Source organism: Oncorhynchus nerka, unplaced genomic scaffold (assembly GCF_034236695.1).
Source record: "Oncorhynchus nerka isolate Pitt River unplaced genomic scaffold, Oner_Uvic_2.0 unplaced_scaffold_2336, whole genome shotgun sequence".
NCBI lineage: Eukaryota > Metazoa > Chordata > Actinopteri > Salmoniformes > Salmonidae > Oncorhynchus > Oncorhynchus nerka.
This window is the reverse complement of record NW_027038960.1, coordinates 12,080-36,996: the sequence shown is the minus strand read 5'-3', so window position 1 is coordinate 36,996 and position 24,917 is coordinate 12,080. Positions and strand designations below refer to the sequence as shown.

The window sequence follows — 24,917 nt, the reverse complement described above, 5'->3', positions numbered from 1 at the left end:
ACTGGTGAAGGAAGGAATTACACACATGACTCCTCAGACACACCCCTTATTACTGGTGAAGGGAGGAATTACACACAGGACTCCCCAGACACACCCCTTATTACTGGTGAAGGGAGGAATTACATACAGGACTCCCCAGACACACCCCCTTATTACTGGTGAAGGGAGGAATTACACACAGGACTCCTCAGACACACCCCTTATTACTGGTGAAGGAAGGGAGGAATTACACACAGGACTCCTCAGACACACCCCTTATTACTGATGAAGGAAGGTAGGAATTACACACAGGACTCCCCAGACACACCCATTATTACTGGTGAAGGAAGGGAGGAATTACACACAGGACTCCCCAGACACACCCATTATTACTGGTGAAGGAAGGGAGGAATTACACACAGGACTCCTCTGACACACCCCTCGAGAAGTGAAGTGCTCTAATCTGAGCCAGGTCTTATGCAAATGATCAACATGTAATTTACAGTAAGTCATTTGCCTTTTTTTACCAGTAAGAAGCATGTGACAAGCTGACTCTCACACAGAGCTGTTGTTACACCCATTCACACTTCTGTACTTATTGACACCCTTACAGAGCTGTTGTTACACCCATTCACACTTCTGTACTTATTGACACCATACTGTCCTCTGATAAACAGGGAGTTGGTAGAAAAGTGTGCAATGCAGTTAGTTTCTGTCCACTTATTTTGATGTAGATAGAGGATGAGGAAGAGGGAAGGAGAAGAAGTGAGATTTAATGTGAACCGTAGGCCCTCTCTGAAAAAAGATAGAGACATCTCTGAATAACTATTATCTCTGGTGTTCATGTCACACAGGAGACAGTAAATATAGATCTCAGGCCCTCTCTGAGAAAGATAGAGACATCTCTGAATAACTATTATCTCTGGTGTCCATGTCACATAGGAGACAGAAAATATAGATCTCAGGCTCTCTCTGAGAAAGACAGAGACATCTCTGAATAACTATTATCTCTGGTGTCCATGTCACACAGGAGACAGTAAATATAGATCTCAGGCTCTCTCTGAGAAAGACAGAGACATCTCTGAATAACTATTATCTCTGGTATTCATGTCACACAGGAGACAGCAGTTATTCTTTGTGAGTTCACTGTCTTGCATTGAGCTACTGTTCATCCTGCTGCTGGTGTCAACATCATATCAGAGTCTCAGTTTAAACCACTGCTTAAAGTTTAAAAGCCAACACTTCCTTTGGCCGCCTTTCCTTCCAGGTCTCTGCTGCCAATGACTGGAAATAATTGCAAAAATATCTGAAGCTGGAGTCTTATCTCCCCCTCTAACTTTAAGCATCAGCTGTCAGAGCAGTTTACTGATCACTGTACCTGTACACAGCCCATCTGTAAATAGCCCACCCGACTACCTCATCCCCATATTATTACTTACCCTCTTGCTCTTTAGCACCCCAGTATCTCTACTTGCACATCATCATAAAACATTCTAACACATATCTCTGATTAACTCTCCTCACTGAAAACAGCATAGATAAAAACAAGTCAACATGGCTATCGATGTTGTGGTTTAATATGGGTTAAATGGGTTAATCAGCTAAGAATCTGAAGCGTCTTAAGGCTTAACTTCTCTGTTGTGGGGGGCAGAGTGGGGGAGAGAGAGCAGTGTGAAGCATTAGGCTTAACTTCTCTGTTGTGGGGGGGGGCAGAGTGGGGGAGAGAGAGAGCAGTGTGAAGCATTAGGCTTAACTTCTCTGTTGTGGGGGGGCAGAGTGGGGGAGAGAGAGAGCAGTGTGAAGCATTAGGCTTAACTTCTCTGTTGTGGGGGGGGGCAGAGTGGGGGAGAGAGAGGAGTGTGAAGCATTAGGCTTAACCTCTCTGTTGTGGGGGGGGGCAGAGTGGGGGAGAGAGAGCAGTGTGAAGCGTTAGGTTTAACTTCTCTGTTGTGGGGGGGGCAGAGTGGGGGAGAGAGCAGTGTGAAGCATTAGGCTTAACTTCTCTGTTGTGGGGGGGGCAGAGTGGGGGAGAGAGAGCAGTGTGAAGCATTAGGCTTAACTTCTCTGTTGTGGGGGGGCAGAGTGGGGGAGAGAGGCAGTGTGAAGCATTAGGCTTAACTTCTCTGTTGTGGGGGCAGAGTGGGGGGGAGAGAGAGAGCAGTGTGAAGCATTAGGGCTTAACTTCTCTGTTGTGGGGGGGGCAGAGTGGGGGGAGAGAGAGCAGTGTGAAGCGTTAGGTTTAACTTCTCTGTTGTGGGGGGGGCAGGTGGAGGGAGAGAGCAGTGTGAAGCATTGGCTTAACATCTCTGTTGTGGGGGGGCAGAGTGGGGGAGAGAGAGAGCAGTGTGAAGCGTTAGGCTTAACTTCTCTGTTGTGGGGGCAGAGTGGGGGAGAGAGAGAGCAGTGTGAAGCATTAGGCTTAACTCTCTGTTGTGGGGGCAGAGTGGGGGAGAGAGAGAGCAGTGTGAAGCGTTACGCTTAACTTCTCTGTTGTGGGGGGGCAGAGTGGGGAGAGAGAGAGCAGTGTGAAGCGTTAGGCAACTTCTCTGTTGTGGGGGGCAGAGTGGGGGAGAGAGAGCAGTGTGAAGCATTAGGCTTAACTTCTCTGTTGTGGGGGGGGGCAGAGTGGGGGGAGAGAGAGAGCAGTGTGAAGCATTAGGCTTAACTTCTCTGTTGTGGGGGGGGGGTGGGCAGAGTGGGGGGAGAGAGGGAGCGTTAGGCTTAACTGCTTTGCTGTGTGTGAAGACAGACAGAGTGGGGGGAGAGCTTGCTTAGGCAATGTTAACACATGTTTCCCATGCCACTAAAGCCCTTGAATTGAATTGAATTGAGAGGGACAGAGAGAGACAACATATTTGTGACCTTAGACATTTACACCCTCCCTTCCTTCCTCCCCAGAAGAGAAGAGGTGTGAGTAAACATCTCTGAATAACTATTATCTCTGGTGTCAATGTCAACTGTTTATGTCCTTCAGAGTGTGGGGAGAAAGAGAGGGAGATACAGAGAGAGACACAGCGAGGCAGATATGGAAAGAGAGAGAGAGCATATTTTGGACCTTAGACATTTAGACACCTCTCCCTCCCCGGAAAAGAAGAGGTGTGAGTAAACATCTCTGAATAACTATTCTCTCTGGTGTCATTGTCAACCAGGACACAGCATAGTGTATAAAACTCTACATGGCCATTGATGGCTGACCACAGAGTGCAAGACGTAATGCATTTCAAAGATTTTATCTACACTGTAGTAAACTATACTAATATAAATTAAATATACAAACTAATCTACACTGTAGTAAACTATACTAATATAAACTGAATATACAAACTAATCTACACTGTAGTAAACTAAACTAATATAAACTATATATACAAACTAATCTTCACTGTGATAAACAAACATGGTTTTCAGAAAATAAGTCTGTGGTCACATGGTGATGGTTAGTGTCACACTATTGGTTAGACAGTTTCCCCTTTAATGAGGTTGACTGTTAAAACTCTCTGACATTAGACTGAGTCACACAGAGGCTCCAGCTGTGCAGCGAACAGACACAAACCTACAACTGAGATAACACAGACTTTACAACAGTAGAAGATACAACAGTAGAAGTTAAAACAGTAGAAGATACAACAGTAGAAGATACAACAGTAGAAGATACAACAGTAGAAGTTACAACAGTAGAAGATACAACAGTAGAAGTTACAACAGTAGAAGTTACAACAGTAGAAGTTACAACAGTAGAAGATACAACAGTAGAAGTTACAACAGTAGAAGTTACAACAGTAGAAGTTACAACAGTAGAAGTTACAACAGTAGAAGTTACAACAGTAGAAGATACAACAGTAGAAGATACAACAGTAGAAGATACAACAGTAGAAGTTACAACAGTAGAAGTTACAACAGTAGAAGTTACAACAGTAGAAGTTACAACAGTAGAAGATACAACAGTAGAAGATACAACAGTAGAAGATACAACAGTAGAAGTTACAAGAGTAGAAGTTACTTCATTTGAGCACAGCTGTGTAAAGATGTCAGAGGCAACCTATAAAAACAGAGATGGATTGAAAGGGGAAAAAACAAATGAGACCATGAATATTGATGATCATATACCGATCAACAAAAGACCCATCATGCCCTGCAAGAAGGATGGAGCTGGTGATCAACATTCAGGTAACAGTTTATCCTGGTGTAGTGCTCAACACGGACACACACACACACACACACACACACACACACACACACACACACACACACACACACACACACACACACACACACACACACACACACATCTAATTTACATAAATATTCACACTCCTGAGTCAATACAAGTTAGAATCACCTTTGGCAGCGATTACAGCTGTGCGTCTCTGGGTAAGTCTCTAAGAGCTTTTTTTTGTACACCTGGATTGTACAATATTTGCATCTCTTTCAAATTGATTGTTGATCGTTGCTAAACATCCATTTTCAAGTGTTACAATCAAAAATAAGACATCAGCCAATCAGGAACATTCACCGTCGTCTTGGTAACCAACTCCAGTGTATATTTGGCCTTGTGTTGTAGGTTATTGTCCTGCTGAAAGGTGAATTCATCTCCCAATGTCTGGTGGAACGCAAACTGAACCAGGTTTTTCTCTAGGATTTTGCCTGTGTTTAGCTCCACTCTGGTAATTTTTTATCCTGAAAAACTCCCCAGTCCTTAATAACGATTACAAGCAACCCCATAAAATCACCATTGGCCTCATTGTGAAATCCCTGAGATGTTTAATTCCTTTCTGGCCAATGAGTTGGAAAGGATGTGAGTATCTTTGTAGTGATTGGGTGTTTATGTTTGACCAATAGGTGCCCTTCTTTGCGAAGCGTTGAAAAACCACCGTCTTTGCTTGTTTGAATATGTGATTGAAATTCACTGCTTGACTGAGGGATCTTACAGATAATTGTATGTGTGGGGCACAGACATGAGGTAGTAATTTACAACATAATGTTAATGCTTACCCTAACCCCAACCCTAACCCCAACCCCAACCCTAACCCCAACCCCTACCCCAACCCTAACCCCAACCCCAACCCTGACCCCAACCCCTACCCCAACCCCAACCCCAACCCTAACCCTAACCCCCAACCCCAACCCTAACCCCAACCCCTACCCCAACCCCTACCCCAACCCTAACCCTAACCCCAACCCCAACCCTAACCCCAACCCCAACCCCAACCCTAACCCTAACCCCTACCCCAACCCTAACCCTAACCCCAACCCTAACCCCAACCCCAACCCTAACCCTAACCCCAACCCTAACCCCCCACCCCAACCCTAACCCTAACCCCAACCCCAACCCTAACCCCTACCCCTACCCCAACCCTAACCCCAACCCCAACCCTAACCCCAACCCCTACCCCAACCCTAACCCTAATCCTAAAATGGTTGCGTGGAAATTGAATTAACATAATACAAAAAAAATCGCCATCGACATCCGTCAGTTTTAGAAAGAGACATCTGCTTGTTGCACGGGCCACATCTCAATCCACTGCATCCTCCCTTTCACATCTGTGGTGGAAGGTTGGAAGGTGGCAGAGCTAGAGGGGTCAGACCATGAGACACGCTGAATATCGGATCTTCTCACAAAATCGTATGTAGCGTCTGAACGGTTTGACCTACAAACTATTATAACCATTCTATTGAAAGATGAGACTCTCACAAACGTGATTCTCCATTTAGGACGTCCACAAGCCTCACACGACTCTGAAGGTCCCCAGTACCAGTTTAAAACATTTATGGACGTATATATGGAGATAGTTTAGTGGTTAAAATTAGGGGATAAATGTTTCCCGATCTTTCTAACATCTCTCAGATAGACAGATACTTCAGATACTTTGATATTTTTGGGGACTTTCTGTTGTTCCATGAATGTTATTCAATTTGTTTCGTTTGGCTAATAACAGTAATGCAAATTCAGTGTTTCATCAAATATCTATATACATATAATAACATATACTTTAATACTTAAAACTCTAAATCAAATAACTAAATAATCCATGGTATCTTCTTTCCACATGTCGGCTTAGACCCTCCCCCTCCCACGGCTTAGACCCTCCCCCTCCCACGTCTTAGACCCTCCCCCTCCCACGGCTTAGACCCTCCCCCTCCCACGTCTTAGACCCTCCCCCTCCCACGTCTTAGACCCTCCCCTCCCACGGCTTAGACCCTCCCCCTCCCACGTCTTAGACCCTCCCCCTCCCACGTCTTAGACCCTCCCCTCCCACGGCTTAGACCCTCCCCCTCCCACGGCTTAGACCCTCCCCCTCCCACGTCTTAGACCCTCCCCCTCCCACATCTTAGACCCTCCCCTCCCACGTCTTAGACCCTCCCCTCCCACATCTTAGACCCTCCCCTCCCACGTCTTAGACCCTCCCCTCCCACGGCTTAGACCCTCCCCTCCCACGTCTTAGACCCTCCCCCCTCCCAGATCTTAGACCCTCCCCCTCCCACGGCTTAGACCCTCCCCCTCCCACGTCTTAGACCCTCCCCCTCCCACGTCTTAGACCCTCCCCCTCCCACATCTTAGACCCTCCCCTCCCACGTCTTAGACCCTCCCCCTCCCACGTCTTAGACCCTCCCCCTCCCACGTCTTAGACCCTCCCCTCCCACGGCTTAGACCCTCCCCCTCCCACGGCTTAGACCTTCCCCTCCCACGTCTTAGACCCTCCCCCCCTCCCACGGCTTAGACCCTCCCCTCCCACGTCTTAGACCCTCCCCCTCCCACATCTTAAACCCTCCCCCTCCCACGTCTTAGACCCTCCCCCTCCCACGTCTTAGACCCTCCCCCTCCCACATCTTAGACCCTCCCCTCCCCACATCTTAGACCCTCCCCCTCCCACGTCTTAGACCCTCCCCTCCCAGATCTTAGACCCTCCCCCTCCCACGTCTTAGACCCTCCCCCTCCCACATCTTAGACCCTCCCCCCTCCCACGTTTTAGACCCTCCCCCTCCCACATCTTAGACCCTCCCCCTCCCGTCTTAGACCCTCCCCCTCCCACATCTTAGACCCTCCCCCTCCCACGTTTTAGACCCTCCCCCTCCCACGGCTTAGACCCTCCCCCTCCCACGGCTTAGACCCTCCCCCCCACATCTTAGACCCTCCCCCCTCCCACGTCTTAGACCCTCCCCCTCCCACGGCTTAGACCCTCCCCTCCCACATCTTAGACCCTCCCCCTCCCACGGCTTAGACCCTCCCCTCCCACGGCTTAGACCCTCCCCCCCCATCCCACATCTTAGACCCTCCCCCTCCCACATCTTAGACCCTCCACCCTCCCACATCTTAGACCCTCCCCTCCCACGGCTTGGACCCTCCCCCTCCAAAGGCTTAGACCCTCCCCCCTCCCACGGCTTAGACCCCCCTCCTACATCTTAGACCCTCCCCTCCCACGTCTTAGACCCTCCCCCCCCACGGCTTAGACCCTCCCCCTCCCACATCATAGACCCTCCCCCTCCCACGGCTTAGACCCTCCCCTCCCACATCTTAGACCCTCCACCCTCCCACATCTTAGACCCTCCCCCTCCCACGGCTTGGACCCTCCCGCCTCCAAAGGCTTAGACCCTCCCCCCCCACGGCTTAGACCCTCCCCCTCCCACATCTTAGACCCTAGCCCCTCCCATGGCTTAGACCCTCCCCCCTCCAAAGGCTTAGACCCTCCCCCTCCCACAGCTTAGACCCCCCCCTCCTACATCTTAGAACCTCCCCCTCCCACGTCTTAGACCCTCCCCCTCCCACGGCTTAGACCCTCCCCCCTCCCACATCTTAGACCCTCCCCCTCCCATCGGCTTAGACCCTCCCCCTCCCACGGCTTAGACCCTCCCCCTCCCACGGCTTAGACTCCCCCTCCTACATCTTAGACCCTCCCCCTCCCACGGCTTAGACCCTCCCCTTCCACATCTTAGACCCTCCCCCTCCCACGGCTTAGACCCTCCCCCCTCCCACATCTTAGACCCTCCCCCCTCCCACGGCTTGGACCCTCCCGCCTCCAAAGGCTTAGACCCTCCCCTCCCACGGCTTAGACCCTCCCCCTCCCACATCTTAGACCCTAGCCCCTCCCATGGCTTAGACCCTCCCCCTCCAAAGGCTTAGACCCTCCCCTCCCACAGCTTAGACCCCCCCTCCTACATCTTAGAACCTCCCCTCCCACGTCTTAGACCCTCCCCCTCCCACGGCTTAGACCCTCCCCCTCCCACATCTTAGACCCTCCCCCTCCCACGGCTTAGACCCTCCCCCTCCCACGGCTTAGACCCTCCCCCTCCCACGGCTTAGACTCCCCTCCTACATCTTAGACCCTCCCCTCCCACGGCTTAGACCCTCCCCCTTCCACATCTTAGACCCTCCCCCTCCCCCACGGCTTAGACCCTCCCCCTCCCACATCTTAGACCCTCCCCCTCCCACGGCTTAGACCCTCCCCCCCCACGGCTTAGACTCCCCTCCCACATCTTAGACCCTCCCCTCCCACGTCTTAGACCCTCCCCCCCCCACGGCTTAGACCCTCCCCCTCCCACATCTTAGACCCTCCCCCCCACGGCTTAGACCCTCCCCCTCCCACGGCTTAGACCCTCCCCTCCTGTCTTAGACCCTCCCCCTCCCACATCTTAGACCCTCCCCCTCCCACTGCTTAGACCCTCCCCTCCCAGATCTTAGACCCTCCCCCTCCGGCTTAGACCCTCCCCCTCCCACGGCTTAGACCCTCCCCCTCCCACTGCTTAGACCCTCTCCCCTCCCACGGCTTAGACCCTCCACCCTCCCACGGCTTAGACCCTCCCCCCTCGCACGGCTTAGACCCTCCCCCTTCCCACTGCTTAGACCCTCCCCCCTCCCACGGCTTAGACCCTCCCATCTCCCTCTTCTTAGATCCTTGTATATATTGAGATAGTTCAGTGCCTAAATTAACCTCTTCAGTCGACCCGAATATTTTCGTTGAGTTTCTAGCCGGACATTTTTCCAGACGGACAGCTAATGATCTTTACATTGCCTCCTGATGAATTTTATCGCTTATTAACGTTTACTAATACCTAAAGTTGCATTACAAACGTATTTCGAAGTGTTTTGTGAAAGTTTATCGTCGACTTTTTGAATTTAAAAAAATGACGTTACGTTTTGAAACAATGTTTTTTTCGTTTATCACACAGTCTACATATAACGATATCTAGGCTTTATATGGACCGATTTAATCGAAATAAAGACCCAAATAGTGTTTATGGGACATCTAGGAGTGCCAACAAAGAAGATGGTGAAAGGTAATGAATGTTTTCTATTTTATTGTGCGGTTTGTGTAACGCCGAAATGCTAATTATTTTGTTTACGTCCCTGTGGGTCTTTTGGGGTGTTGCATGCTATCAGATAATAGCTTCTCATGCTTTCGCCGAAAAGCATTTTAAAAATCTGACTTGTTGCCTGGATTCACAACGAGTGTAGCTTTAATTCGATACCCTGCATGTGTATTTTAATGAACTTTTGAGTTTTAACTAATACTATTAGCATTTAGCGTAGCGCATTTGCATTTCCAGAGCTCTAGTTGGGACGCAAGCGTCCCGAGTAGAAGCAACAGGTTAAGGGGATAAATACATGTACAAATATATGAATAAAATGTTTCCTGATCTCTATTACATACATGAAGGGCACTTTTCGGCATTTGCTGTATGTTGATGAGAAACTCCATATTTCAAATTACTAGACGTCCGAAAACGTTTGTAAATTTCGCGGACGGCGCCGTGCGGCAGGGCCGGATCTACCAGGAAGTCATCAAACAAACTCTCTCGGACATTCGGCATCCGTTTTTATAAAACATTCAACTTTTGGTAATTTTTCCGCTGTCCCGGTCAATCCCACAAAAGGACGATTGGAATCATATTGCAAATGTACAAAACATCACGAATCATGACGTGGCCTTATCTCCTAAACGGAAAAGACTTCGAAGACTAAATTTGGTGAGCATAGGTTTGGCATAATGGGCAGTTGGCCCTGAACAAGATGGCGTCTAGGCCTCAACGGTTTTTGAGTTATGGCCATTTTTCTGTGATTAAAGGTCCAAAATGAAAATAGAGCAATATTTTTCCGCTTCACATCAAAGTAAAGGAACCTACGGTGTCAATAAAAAAAGAACCAGACATTTATCTTTCGTCATTTAAGAGAAATGGTACAATGTCAAATTGGTGATGTTCCAATTTTTTATTTTATTTTTTAAACAGTTACAGATCCAGCGTGTTCATACTAATCTTCGGAGCTCTGAGAGATTTCTGTGATTTTCTGAAATAACACACACTCACTAAACCCTCCGTAAATAAGTCAGTTCTTAACGTAAAGACTTAAAACTCTAAATTCTATAATTGCCTACCCCAAGGAGGATATGTGTTCACTTTCAGCTTCCTGTGTAAACCGGTGTCATAGGGCTATTTCAAATAATTAACAAGGTCAGATCTTTTCAAAACTTCATATGTGTGATTAGGCAACCCTCATGTAAATCAGTAATTTCTCCCAACAGATGTCAAAGAAAAGCTCTCTCACACAGCAAGGACTTAGTGACATAGTGTGAGGCTTACAGACACACAGAGCCTGCAATAGTTACCTTTGTTCGAACTATCAAAGAACCATCATACCTAGAGCTCTGAATCTTTAAAAACTTGTTCTAGAGCTCAAGTCAATAGTGCACAGTGAGTAATGTGGCTCTAGAAGGTTCTCAGACCAGAAACAGCCTTGTACATTTGCAATAACTTCAATTAATTTTGACCATCACAAAAATGACAACATTTAGAAAATTCCCAGAATCGTAAGACTAGGTGCATTGAAACCGCCTTGGCCCATAGAGATGGACCGTAACGTTTCTGTCCGATAACTCATTCAAGGACCCCGTAGCAACGCACAGAAAATGTGGATTTTCAGCACCAATTACGGTCGCCGCTCAGGTTCCAAATGACCTATCGAGCCAAAACTTGGGATTTGGGGTGGCCTCAGCTAGGCCTACACATATGTCAGAACTAAACCCGCAGCTAGAACGTAAGTACGTGTTTAATGTTTTTATTAGAAGGCGCTGTGAATTTTGAGCCTGCTCTGAAATATGTGATAGTCGTCTTCTAAACGAGTTGGACAAAGTGGGCTTGGTGTCAGTTTGTATCAGTTTGGTGTCGGAATGATATCTAATTGACTGATGGATGGTGACTTGCTTGGTGACTTGTCTATTTGCAATATGTGATAGACCATCAGCAATTGACATTCTGAAATCAACACCAACGAGTGATGGAGAGGAACCCCTATCCCCGAACATCCCGAGTTCATCGGGCCAGTCAATTTTGTATTTCTGCAGTATGTTTAAGCATGTCAAAATCGTGATGGTAAATTCCCATTGAAACATATTGCAAATGGACAGCCTTGCCAGGAGCAAATTTTTTAAAATGGTTTTAATACTTTTAATGGGGAGCAAGTGGTCTATGGTTGGGTAGGGAGCACCCCCCACCCGTGCCCATCCAATAGGGAGTGCCCCTGGTCATTTTGGACATAAAAAACAAAACAAAAAACAACAGAGTCCCACTTCTCCCTCATCATTCATGACAAATAGACCATCTAGGTTGATTCTTGGCATAACATAGTGCTATATTTAATTTGGGCAGTATAAATGCCATTTGGTTAATTTACTTTTGGGTTTGGAAACTGACTTCCTATGATCGTACATTGCAAATGGACATAACATCCTGATTTGGCACTTTCAATACTTTCATATTGCATTTGGAGATTTCTTATGGCATTTGGCAATGGTTCACTGACTTTTGACTTCCTATGAAATCATATTGCAAATGGACAAAATGTATGCTTTATGGACAAGTGAAAAAAATGACAATAAAATATGACAAAAGTATGTTCATACAGTTCTTATACATGTATAATTGACCAAAAAAATGAAAACATTTTGAAAAACGATCCAGAAAGCACTTTTTTTTAGGGGAGTGATAAGTTTTAGATTTTTTTTTCACATTTTCAAACTTGGTCTTGACTTGATGTGCATTTGCAATATGAACATTTACTGTGGAGCGCGCTCGCCATCTATGGGATTTTTGCTGTGTGACACTTGTCATTTGCAATATGTTTTGAATGAAACGGCATCCAATTGAGTGGTATTGTCCATCGTGTATATGTTTCGTACGGTGCCAATAAGATCCCATTAACTTTTGTCCATTTCAGGGGGGTATTCCCTTACATTTCTTAGACACTTCAGAACTTCCTTTTGATATTTTGGGGTATTTTCTGTTGTTCCATGTAGTGAATCTGTTATTCAATGTGTTTCTATTGGCTAATAGCAGTAATCACTATCTGTTATTTCATGTAGTGAAAATGTTATTCAATGCATTTCTATTGGCTAATAGCAAAAATGCCAAATTCAATGTTTCATCTATAGGGGTGGGGTTTCCACATCACCACGTTCAATACCCAAACACGAACACGAAGCACAATTAGAATACAAATGGGGTATTTATAAGGGAGAATTGAACACTGTGGGAAAATGGGGGAATTCCGCAACCAGGTCACAGTCCACAATCTGTTCTCGTTGTCCGTACCGTTCTCCTGGTGTCCTAAAACTCGGGTCCTCAGCCAAACCGTTTTGGTACACAGTGGAGGTAATCAGACAGATAGATAATTCTCTCTTTGCTCACACTGTCCATAACAGTCCTCCCTCCATTTGTGCAGCCCGCTTCCTCTTTTATCCACAAGCACTCCCTGGCTTAACGACCCACAGGCTTGCCTCGTTGGGGCAGGAAGTCCATATTGGGCTCGGGGTTAGAGCCAGCGGGCTGCAAGATATCTCCCTTCAATCACCACTTCCCTCACCCTTCCCTGCTGTCTGCCACACCATGTTACTTAGACTTGTTATTCTTCTTCACTATTCACTGTTTATTTATTCCTTGTATCACTATTGTAAATGTTGTATCTTTATCTCTGCATTGTTGGAAAGGACCCGTAAGTCAGCATTTCACTATTAGCGTATCACGTTTAAGGGAAGACCCAGATGCAAACGATGTACGAAGTAACAAAAGTTTATTACTAGAACAGGTCGAGGACACGCAGAGGTCAGTAATCCAGATCAGAGTCCAAAAGGTACAGAACGGCAGGCAGGCTCAGGCTCAGGGCAGGCAGAATGGTCAAAATCTAGAAAAGAGGAACTAGAAACAGACAGGACCAAGTGCAAATAGATGGAAAGCTTGACGAATGAAACGAACTGGCAACAGACAAACAGAGAACGCAGGTATAAATACACAGGGGATAATGGGGAAGATGGGCGACACCTGGAGGGGGGTGGAGACAAGCACAAATACAGGTGAAACAGATTCCGGTGTGACAAGCATATTTTTTACGAAGCATATGACAAATAAAATGTGGATTAAAATACGTTTCAGTACTCATTTTGGGTGCCTGAACTCTGCAATATGTTTAAGCCAATATTCTGGAAGAAGTTCTGGAAGTCAAGCAGTAGAATATGTGAGGTGTTGGAACTGGTGTATTTCCCTCACTGATTCAAGCAGAAAATTGACACAAAAGTAGATACAAATACAACGCTGATAAAGAATAAGTTTTAATGGTAATAATTTGTGCTTCAGTGTCTTGTCAGTGGTGGAAGAGATACTCTGGAGCTGCTGCAGTGTGTCTGGGGCTTCTGTGTGTTCTCCTACTGGCTGGGATCATAGGCCTGTTTCTCTACCGTGAGTTTGATATGTTCTCACTCAAACATTCTTCATCATCAGTGGTGTAATGACCAGGGTTCAATTACATTTACATTCCAGTCAATTACATTCAGAACGGACAATTAACATTTAACTGACCCCAACCCTGGTCTTGTCTGATTAACATTTAACTGACCCCAACCCTGGTCATGTCTGATTAACATTTAACTGACCCCAACCCTGGTCATGTCTGATTAACATTTAACTGACCCCAACCCTGGTCATGTCTTATTAACATTTCCACTGTTACCTTGTTCATTGGTCGTATTATTTCACAGAGAGAAACCAATTGACCTGTTCCAACACCCTGACCAAAGAGAGGGACCAGTTACAGACCAGTGGAAACAATCTGACTGAAGAGAGAGACCAGCTACAGACTAGCAACAACACGCTGACCAAAGGGAGAGACCAGCTACAGACCAGCGACAACACCCTGACCAAAGAGAGAGACCAGCTACAGACCAGATACAACACCCTGACCAAAGAGAGAGACCAGCTACAGACCAGTTACAACACCCTGACCAAAGAGAGAGACCAGCTACAGAAAGAGACAGAACTTCTGAAACAATCTTTAGTTGAGAAAGGTGAGTCAAATTGTCTAATGACTGTTCTGTTTCACAGTCTCTGTATCAGTTCACATGCCACTTACAAACAGGAAATGTAACTTTTATGAAATGAAACGTGAGAAAAAAGGTATGACTTCCAAACTGTCCATTAGTTAGTGTCCCGTCTTCCTTGACTGTCTGATTGATACTTAATTCATTGTTGTATGAAAGTGACTAAAGCAGGAAATGTTCAACTTATAGTGTGTCCTCGAGGATGGAAGAAGCTTGGTAGCAGTTGTTACTACGTCTCTACTGAGACAAAATCCTGGGAGGAGAGCAGACAGGACTGCAGAAATAGAGGAGCAGACCTGGTCATCATCAACAGCCAAGAGAAACAGGTGTGTGAGAAAGAGAGAGAGTGACAGAGAGAGTGAGAGAGTGAGTGAGTGAGTGACAGAGAGAGAGAGAGAGAGAGAGAGACAAAAAGAGAGTGACAGAGTGAGACAGGGATGCAGCTTAAGCCCCACCCTCTTCGACATATATATCAACGGATTGGCGAAGGCACTCTAGAACAGTCTGCAGCCCCGGTCTTCACCATACTAGAATCTGAAGTCAAATGTCTACAGTTCAAAAAGTTCAGCAAAGCAGGGCCTACGGCAGCACCTAGATCTTCTGCACAGATGCTATCAGGCCTGAACCCTGACAGTAAATCTCAGTAAGGCAAAAAATAGCGGTGTTCCATAAAAGGTTCAGTTGCCAGGAACATGAATACAAATTCCATCTGGACACCGTTGCCCTAGAGCACACAAAAAAACTATACAGCCCTCAGTCTAAACATCAGCGACACAGGTAACTTCCACAAAGCTGTGAACGATCTGAGAGACAAGGCAAGAAGGGCCTTCTATGGAGGGCCAGCAAAAGGAACATAAAATTGACATACCAAATAGGATCTGGCAACAAATATAATGTGAATCAGTTTTAGAACCCATTGCCCTTTATGGTTGTGAGGTCTGGTGACACCAACCAAGAATTCACAAAATGTGACAAATATCAAATTGAGACTCTGCATACATCATTCTTAAAAAAATATCCTCTGTGTACAACGTAAAACACGAAATAATGCATGCAGAGCAGAATTAGGCCGAAACCTGCTAATTATCAATATCCTGGAGAAGAGTCCCTTAAGCAAGCTGGTCCTGGGGCTCTGTTCACAAACACAAACACACCCTACAGAGCCCCAGGACAGCAACACAATCAGACCCAACCAAATCATGAGAAAACTAAATAATAATTACTTGACATATTAGAAAGAATTAACAAAAAAACAGAGCAAACCAGAATGCTATTTGGACCTAAACAGAGAGTACACAGTGGCAGAATACCTGACCACTGTGACTGACCCAAATTTAAGGAAAGCTTTGACTATGTAAAGACTCAGTGAGCATAGCCTTGCTATTGAGAAAGGCCGCCGTAGGCAGACATGGCCTACGGCGGCCATGTCTTCTCAAGAGAAGACAGGCTATGTGCACACTGCCCACAAAATGAGGTGGAAACTGAGCTGCACTTCCTAACCTCTTGCCCAATGTATGACCATATTAGAGACACATATTTTCATCAGACCACACAAATCCACAAAGAACTTGAAAAGAAACCCAATTTACATTAACTCCCATATATATTGAGTAAATACCACAGTGTGCCCTCACAGCAGCAAGATTTGTGACCAGTTTTCCCTTTGGTAATTTAACTACTTGCAATTAATATTTGAAATTGGAAAACATTTTTTGGAGAAGACTATGTATTAACAATGTTGAATCTCTTCCACAACTATAGACATTAGTCAATTGGTTATGCGGGGTAAAGAACTATGTCTGGATTGGTCTGACTGACTCTGTTACTGAGGGGACCTGGAAATGGGTGGACGACACACCACTAACCACAAAGTAAGACATTAATGAATTCTGTGTCACTATGACATCACTGTCTGGAGAAGTAGGTTCAGAGTGGACAGCCTGATTCTCCTACAGGTATTGGAACAGTGGACAGCCTGATTCTATGTGTTGTTTCTCCTACAGGTATTGGAACAGTGGACAGCCTGATTCTCCTACAGGTATTGGAACAGTGGACAGCCTGATTCTATGTGTTGTTTCTTCTACAGGTATTGGAACAGTGGACAGCCTGATTATATGTGTTGTTTCTTCTACAGGTATTGGAACAGTGGACAACCTGATTCTATGTGTTGTTTCTTCTACAGGTATTGGAACAGTGGACAGCCTGATTCTGTGTTGTTTCTTCTACAGGTATTGGAACAGTGGACAGTCTGATTCTATGTGTTGTTTCATCTACAGGTATTGGAACAGTGGACAGCCTGATTCTGTGTTGTTTCTTCTACAGGTATTGGAACAGTGGACAACCTGATTCTATGTGTTGTTTCTTCTACAGGTATTGGTACAGTGGACAACCTGATTATATGTGTTGTTTCTTCTACAGGTATTGGAACAGTGGACAGCCTGATTCTATGTCTTGTTTCTTATACAGGTATTGGAACAATGCCATTCTGATTCTGTGTTGTTTCTTCTACAGGTATTGGAACAGTGGAGAGCCTAATGGTGGTGGAGCAGAGAACTGTGTGTATTTCTACTCCAGGTCATCAGACACAGGAGCTTGGTGGGACTATTACTGTTACTATAAATACAGATGGATCTGTGAAAAATAGGATTCATCCTCAGTACTCTCTGAACTGCTAATTAAGATTATGCTAAGTTCTGTCAATCGTAAACTATTTTCTGCTCATTCAACTTACCTTGTAAAGTACATACAATATATAACAAGACAAATGTATAACACATTATAATAAAAATAACAGAACATATGCAACAACAATACAATGAATTGATAACAGAAAGACTGTTCTCTCTGTTGTTGAGGAAATTCACCACGGGACAAGAAAATCTAAGGAACTGAATCAATCTTTAATATCACAGTCATGGAGTTTATTGATGTTAATTTTTATTTGAATTACTTTTTATTTTAGTCTACTTGCTAAATATTTTTCTTAACTCTTCTTGCACTGCACTGTTGGTTAAGGGCTTGTAAGTCATCATTTCACTGTAAAGTCTACACTTGTTGTATTCGGCGCGTGTAACAAATAAAGTTTGATTTGATTTGAGACCCTTTATACTGCGACACAAACAAGTCATATCAGCATGGTTGGTTCCTGCATGAGATATGATATCTGATATCACACCAGGCTTTTTACCTTGAAACTGAGATACGCCTTTTGGTTCCCAGAGCAATGTTCTGGGTGTACTGGGAAATTGCTTATTCAGTGTGGATTCCTTCCAGTCAATCAGTTACTCGCATGAAACCAACCAAGTTGGTTATTAGAAAAGCAGCATTATTCTAAACATACGAGTGGATAAAGAGAGAGAAAATGTAACACTCTATTATATAATAGTACATCTAACCTGGAGTCTAGAAGGACTGTTCTCTACTGTATAATAGTAGATCCAACCTGGAGTCTAGAAGGACTGTTGTCTTCTGTATAATAGTAGATCTAACATGGAGTCTAGAAGGACTGTTCTCTCTACTGTATAATAGTAGATCTAACATGGAGTCTAGAAGGACTGTTCTCTACTGTATAATAGTAGATCTAACATGGAGTCTAGAAGGACTGTTCTCTACTGTATAATAGTAGATCTAACATGGAGTCTAGAAGGACTGTTCTCTCCTGTATAATAGTTGATCTAACATGGAGTCTAGAAGGACTGTTCTCTCTACTGTATAATTTAATATAATCTCTGACACTTTAAGTCTGCAAATGTGAATGTAATATACATCAGATGCGTGTCCATTAACACTACAAGTACCAAAGAGATCAGATCAATAGAGACTCCGTGTCTTTTTGACTGCTGCTTTACCATTTCACAGCCACTAGCAACAGATGTGAACTACACAAAACAAACAAAGGTTTAGTGAATCTTTTAGAAGAGAAAAGGCTTATTTTCACTTGTCAACGACTGGCTGTTGTTGGATATGCTCAACTACTGAGCTCTGTCTGGGTGAAGGACCCGGTTTGAAACGAGGCGCCTTGAACCTGCCTGTATAAATACCTTGCATTACAGTTGTATAGAAGGCACACCTGCCACGAGTCCTCGCAAGGCCATAGAAATCGGTAGAGTTCACACTGTGTCCTGGTCTGCATCCTCTCTGGTGTAGCACAGACTCCCCCCCCCCCAACCAACCACTATGGGGACGGACGGAGCACCGACTTCCCCCAACCACTATGGGACGGACGGAGCACCGACTTCCCCCAACCACTATGGGGACAGACGGAGCACAGACTCCCCTCCCCCCCTCCAACCACTATGGGGACAGACGGAGCACCGACTCCCCCAACCACTATGGGGACGGACGGAGCACAGACTCCCCACCCCCAAACTCTATGGGGACAGACGGAGCACAGACTTCCCCCTCAACCTCTATGGGGACGGACGGAGCACCGACTTCCCCCAACCACTATGGGGACGGACGGAGCACCGACTTCCCCCAACCACTATGGGGACGGACGGAGCACCGACTTCCCCCAACCACTATGGGGACGGACGGAGCACAGAATCCCCCAACCACTATGGGGACAGACGGAGCACAGACTCCCCCCCCCCTCCAACCACTATGGGGACAGACGGAGCACCGACTCCCCCAACCACTATGGGGACGGACGGAGCACAGACTTCCCCCCAACCTCTATGGGGACAGACGGAGCACAGACTCCCCCCAACCACTATGGGGACGGACGGAGCACAGACTCCCCCAACCTCTATGGGGACAGACGGAGCACAGACTCCCCAACCACTATGGGGACGGACGGAGCACAGACCCTCCCCCAACCACTATGGGGACGGGACGGAGCACCGACTCCCCCCCCCAACCACTATGGGACGGATGGGCACGGACTCCCCCAACCACTATGGGGACGGGGCAGCACGGACTCCCCCCCACCAACCACTATGGGGACGGACGGAGCACCGGCTTCCCCCAACCACTATGGGGACGGACGGAGCACCGACTTCCCCAACCACTATGGGGACGGACGGAGCACCGACTCCCCCAACCACTATGGGGACGGACGGAGCACGGACTCCCCCCACCACTATGGGGACAGACGGAGCACCGACTTCCCCAACCACTATGGGGACGGACGGAGCACCGGCTTCCCCAACCACTATGGTTGTTCAGTTCAGCCCCTGGTGGCTCATTTCAATTATACACTCTCTAGGGAAGACGGACGGAGCACAGACCCCTCCCCCCCGTGCAAAAGCTCTCCCCTCAGCATTTTTCAGGAGAAACTGAGACAGGAAGAGCTACTTCCAGTCGCCACCAAGCACCATTATTTTACCAGTGCCCGTTTGTCTTAACAAGTCTCTGTCACATCCCGGCATCTTGCCGGAGGGCAACTCGCTCTAACGCCACCAGAGGGCACTACATCACCAGTGGTGAACGACTGTGGTCGACTCGTGGCAAGAGCAGTGGACTGGCTGGGTTCTTGTCCACGGTCACAAAGGTATACAGACTGCAGTTCGCTACGAAGCCACCCGTTTTCAGTGCAGTTCTGATTTTATTAACGAATGGAGACGAAGGACGTCTGCTCTCTCTCATAGCAACACCAGCAGCAGAGAGACACTGACCCTTCTAATCCTGGGACTTCCTGGTTCCTAAAGGAGGCGGAGACATGTCAGTCTGGACCTACGGCTCCTCCCACAGCAACACCTCATGTTTAAGCTCAATGTCCTGTGTTGCTCTATTCGTCGAGTGACCTGCTTCGCTTCAGTCGACCTGCAGGACACTTATTTCCACATAAGTATTCTGCCAGCACACGGGGAGGTTTCTGAGGTTTGTCTTTCAAGGTAGAGACAACAAATACCCCCTAAAAAAATATATATAGCCATTTCAAAATACCTTGCTGTTCCCTTCAGGTTAGACCTAGCTCCCTCTTTGTTCAACAAGTGAGGGAAGGTGGTTCTACAACCCCTGAGAGTTTCTTACACAGACAACTGGGCGCTTTGTTCACCCTAACGCTCAACCTTCGTTTCAGGAACTCCCTAAGGGGTAGTGTCAGCTAAGGAAGGTGGTGACAACACCACTCACACGGTGGGGGTGGTGTTCACGAGGGAAGAGCAGCTCCGCCAAGTTCATGTAAATTACCTCGAACTACTGACAATGTTTCATGCGTTGATACACTTTCTGCCCTTCCTTGAAACTGTCACATCGTGTCAGGACAGACAATATGTCTGTGGTGGGTTTGGTGTGTAGGGGGTGCCATGGAGACAATCACTTTCTGCTTCCACACAGACTAGCTGTCAAGGCACTCCTACTGTCACTACTGGCAGCTCATGTCCCAGTCGTACTGAATGTGGGAGTCGGACATGTTGTTCTGAACTCGTTCCAGGCCAGTTCAGCCAGTCATGACACCCACCATCTCAGATTGTTCTGAACTCGTTCCAGGCCTGTTCAGCCAGTCATGACACCCACCATTTCAGATTGTTCTGTACTCGTTCCAGGCCAGTTCAGCCAGCCATGACACCCACCATCTCAGATTGTTCTGAACTCGTTCCAGGCCAGTTCAGCCAGCCATGACACCCACCATCTCAGATTGTTCTGAACTCGTTCCAGGCCAGTTCAGCCAGCCATGACACCCACCATCTCAGATTGTTCAGCCAGCCATGACTGAACTTGTTCAATAGCCATGACACCCACCATCTCAGATTGTTCTGAGTTTCTGTAGTTACAAACAGAAGATAAAACAATCCTGCATTATCATTTTGTTGAAGTATAATTCAATCTCCTGAGTAAGTAATTGACTGCATCAAAAAATTGGCCATTTGAATGAATAGGATTCATAAATGTTTTAATAAATATACCTAACATTTGTACCAAACTGTTTTTTAAAGAATGAGACATGAGGATTCCACACACACACAAACCCAACAATGAGTATCTAATATAGTAGCTCGTTTCATATAACAGGAATATCTAATATAGTAGCTAGTTTCATATAACAGGATAATTTAATATAGTAGCTGGTATCTTAAAACAGGAGTATCTACCATAGTAGCTAGTATCATTTAACATCTACTATCTAGTTTCATACTATAGTAGCTAGTATCATTTAACAGGAGTATCTAATATAGTAGCTAGTATCATTTAACAGGAGTATCTACTATAGTAGCTGGTATCATTTAACAGGAGTATCTACTATAGTAGTAGTATCATTTAACAGTTTAATATAGTATTTTTAACAGGAGTATCTACTATAGTAGCTGGTATCTTATAACAGGAGTATCTACTATAGTAGCTAGTATCATTTAACAGGAGTATCTCTATTTAATAACAGGAGTATCTACTATAGTAGCTAGTTTCATATAACAGGAGAATTTTATATAGTAGTTGGTATCATTTAACAGGAGTATCTACTATAGTAGCTAGTATCATTTAACAGGAGTATCTAATATAGTAGCTAGTTTCATTTAACAGAGTATCTATCTAGTATCTTTAACAGGAGTAGTAGCTAGTATCATTTAACAGGAGTATCTACTATAGTAGCTAGTATCATTTAACAGGAGTATCTACTATAGTAGCTAGCTTATAGTATCATTTAACAGGAGTATCTACTATAGTAGCTAGTATCATTTAACAGGAGTATCTACTATAGTAGCTGGTATCATTTAACAGGAGTATCTACTATAGTAGCTAGTATCATATAACTAGTATCATATAACAGGGATTTACTATAATAGCTGGTTTTAATATCTAGTAGCTAGTATCATTTAACAGGAGTATCTACTATAGTAGCTAGTATCATTTAACAGGAGTATCTACTATAGTAGCTAGTATCATTTAACAGGAGTATCTACTATAGTAGCTAGTATCATATAACAGCAGAATTTAATATAGTAGCTAGTATTTAACAGGAGTATCTACTATAGTAGCTAGGTATCTTTAACAGGAGTAACAGGAGATCATTTAACAGGAGTATATAGTAGCTTGGTATCATTTAACAGATCTAACAGGGTATCTACTATAGTAGCTAGTATCATTTAACAGGAGTATCTAATATAGTAGCTAGTTTCATTTAACAGTATCATTTTAACAGGAGTATCTACTATAGTAGCTAGTATCATTTAACAGGAGTATCTAGTAGCTAGTATCATTTAACAGGAGTATCTACTATAGTAGCTAGTATCATTTAACAGGAGTATCTACTATAGTAGCTAGTATCATTTAACAGGGTATCTACTATAGTAGCTAGTATCATTTAACAGGAGTATCTACTATAGTAGCTAGTATCATTTAACAGGAGTATCTACTATAGTAGCTAGTATCATTTAACAGGAGTATCTACTATGTAGCTTTAACAGGAGTATCATTTTTAACAGGAGTATCTACTATAGTATCTAGTATAATTTAACAGGAGTATCTACTATAGTAGCTGGTAGCATCAGCTCTCCATGTCTGACATTTATTATGGAGCTGCGGCTTGGAGTATTGTTTCTGCTCTCTGTTTATTTATTTGTTTACTTGTTTGTTTTACCATGAGTCATTCCACTGCTGTGGTTTTTACACATTGTGGACATGTAGTGTATAGACAAGTGAGAGTGTGTCTGTATCTCTGTGTGTGCGTTTGTGCCTCAGTGTGTATGTGTCTCAGTGTGTGCGTGTGTGTGTGTATGCATCAGTGTGTGTGTCACTGTGTGTCTCAGTGTGTGTGTCTCAGTATGTGTGTGCCTCAGTGTGTGTCCGTGTGTGTGTGTCTCAGTGTGTGTCTGTATGTGTGTATCAGTGTGTGTGTGTCTCAGTGTGTATGTTTCAGTGTGTGTGTGTCTCAGTGTGTGTGTCACTGTGTGTGTCTCAGTGTGTGTGTCTCAGTGTGTATGTATCAGTGTGTGTGTGTGTGTGTGTGTGTGTGTGTGTGTGTGTGTGTCTCAGTGTTAGTCACAGAGCTCATTATGCTTGTTTGTCAAACAGGCAGACAAGAGGAACGACACATCTGTCCGCCTGCTCGGTGTGTGAGTCTCGTTATTCCATCATTAACGTTGAAACGAGAGAAGAAGAACGACACATCTGTCCGCCTGCTCGGTGTGTTTCTCTCGTTATTCCATCATTAACGTTGAAACGAGAGAAGAAGAACGACCCATCTGTCCGCCTGCACGGGTTGTTAGTCTCGTTATTCCATCATTAACGTTGAAACGAGAGAAGAAGAACGACACATCTGTCCGCCTGCTCGGGGTGTTAGTCTCGTTATTCCATCATTAACGTCGAAACAAGAGAAGAAGAACGACACATCTGTCCGCCTGCTCGGTGTGTTTGTCTCGTTATTCCATCATTAACGTTGAAACGAGAAGAGGAACGACCCATCTGTCCGCCTGCTCGGGGTGTTAGTCTCGTTATTCCATCATTAACGTTGAAACGAGAGAAGAACGACACATCTGTCCAACCTGCTCGTGTGTTTCTCTCGTTATTCCATCATTAACGTTGAAACGAGAGAAGAAGAACGACCCATCTGTCCGCCTGCTCGGGGTGTTAGTCTCGTTATTCCATCATTAACGTCGAAACGAGAGAAGAAGAACGACACATCTGTGTACGCCTGCTCGGGGTGTTTGTCTCGTTATTCCATCTTAACGTTGAAACGAGAGAAGAGGAACGACCCATCTGTCCGCCTGCTCGGGGTGTTAGTCTCGTTATTCCATCATTAACGTCGAAACGAGAGAAGAAGAACGACCCATCTGTCCGCCTGCTCGGGGTGTTAGTCTTGTTATTCCATCATTAACGTTGAAACGAGAGAAGAAGAACGACACATCTGTCCAACCTGCTCCGTGTGTTTCTCGTTATACCATCATTAACGGTACCGCGTCGAAACGAGAGAAGAAGAACGACCCAGCGAAACACATCAGCTTCAGAGACAGCGTTAGTTCAAACTGTAGAACCCAGTTCCTTCATTTGAATATAACAATAGATTTTATCAAACAAAACTATGCGAACACTTTATCTCTGTGTCAAGACTCAGGAGAAGATGCAGATAGTTTGTGAACTCTCCTCAAACAATAGCATGTCATTTTTTCACTGTAATAGCTACTGTAAATTGGACACTGCAGTTAGACTAACAATAATTCAAGCTTTCTGCCCATATAAGACATGTTTATGTCTCGGAAAGTTGGCTGATGTTTACTACATTAGCGCACGTGAGCAACAACCGTCCCGGTTTAGGGACACCGATACTGTAGAGGTTAATAGACATATTCTAGTCTAGACTTCTACGACAACAGATTATAACAGACATTCTGTATCACCCACCGCCTGGTACGGCAACTGCTCCGCCTACAACCGTAAGGCTCTCCAGAGGTAGTGAGGTCTGCACAACGCATCACCGGGGCAAACTACCTGCCCTCCAGGACACCTACACCACCCGATGTTACAGGAAGGCCATAAAGATCATCAAGGACATCAACCACCCAAGCCACTGCCTGTTCACCCGCTATCATCCAGAAGGCGAGGTCAGTACAGGTGCATCAAAGCTGGGACCGAGAGACTGAAAAACAGCTTCTATCTCAAGGCCATCAGACTGTTAAACAGCCACCACTAACATTGAGTGGC

At 45.5% G+C, this 24,917-nt stretch overlaps 1 protein-coding gene across 3 annotated transcripts; it reads left to right on the top strand.

Moving 5' to 3' along the window:
* Nucleotides 1-3,479: 3,479 nt before the first annotated feature.
* Nucleotides 3,480-17,436, top strand: LOC115115572 (CD209 antigen-like protein C). Of its 3 annotated transcripts, none has more exons than XM_065014648.1 (6): nucleotides 3,480-4,146; nucleotides 13,600-13,701; nucleotides 14,001-14,306; nucleotides 14,529-14,665; nucleotides 16,101-16,210; nucleotides 16,295-16,844. In XM_065014648.1, exons 1-6 carry the CDS (start codon nucleotides 4,005-4,007, stop codon nucleotides 16,683-16,685), a joined length of 1,188 nt encoding a protein of 395 aa, XP_064870720.1. In that variant the 5' UTR covers nucleotides 3,480-4,004; the 3' UTR covers nucleotides 16,686-16,844. The 3 variants fall into 3 exon arrangements, with proteins under 3 accessions (XP_064870720.1, XP_064870722.1, XP_064870721.1); XM_065014649.1 differs by lacking the exon at nucleotides 16,295-16,844 and adding an exon at nucleotides 16,851-17,436 and having other exon boundaries at nucleotides 3,757-4,146; XM_065014650.1 differs by lacking the exons at nucleotides 16,101-16,210; nucleotides 16,295-16,844 and adding an exon at nucleotides 16,851-16,936 and having other exon boundaries at nucleotides 3,719-4,146.
* Nucleotides 17,437-24,917: the final 7,481 nt, after the last annotated feature.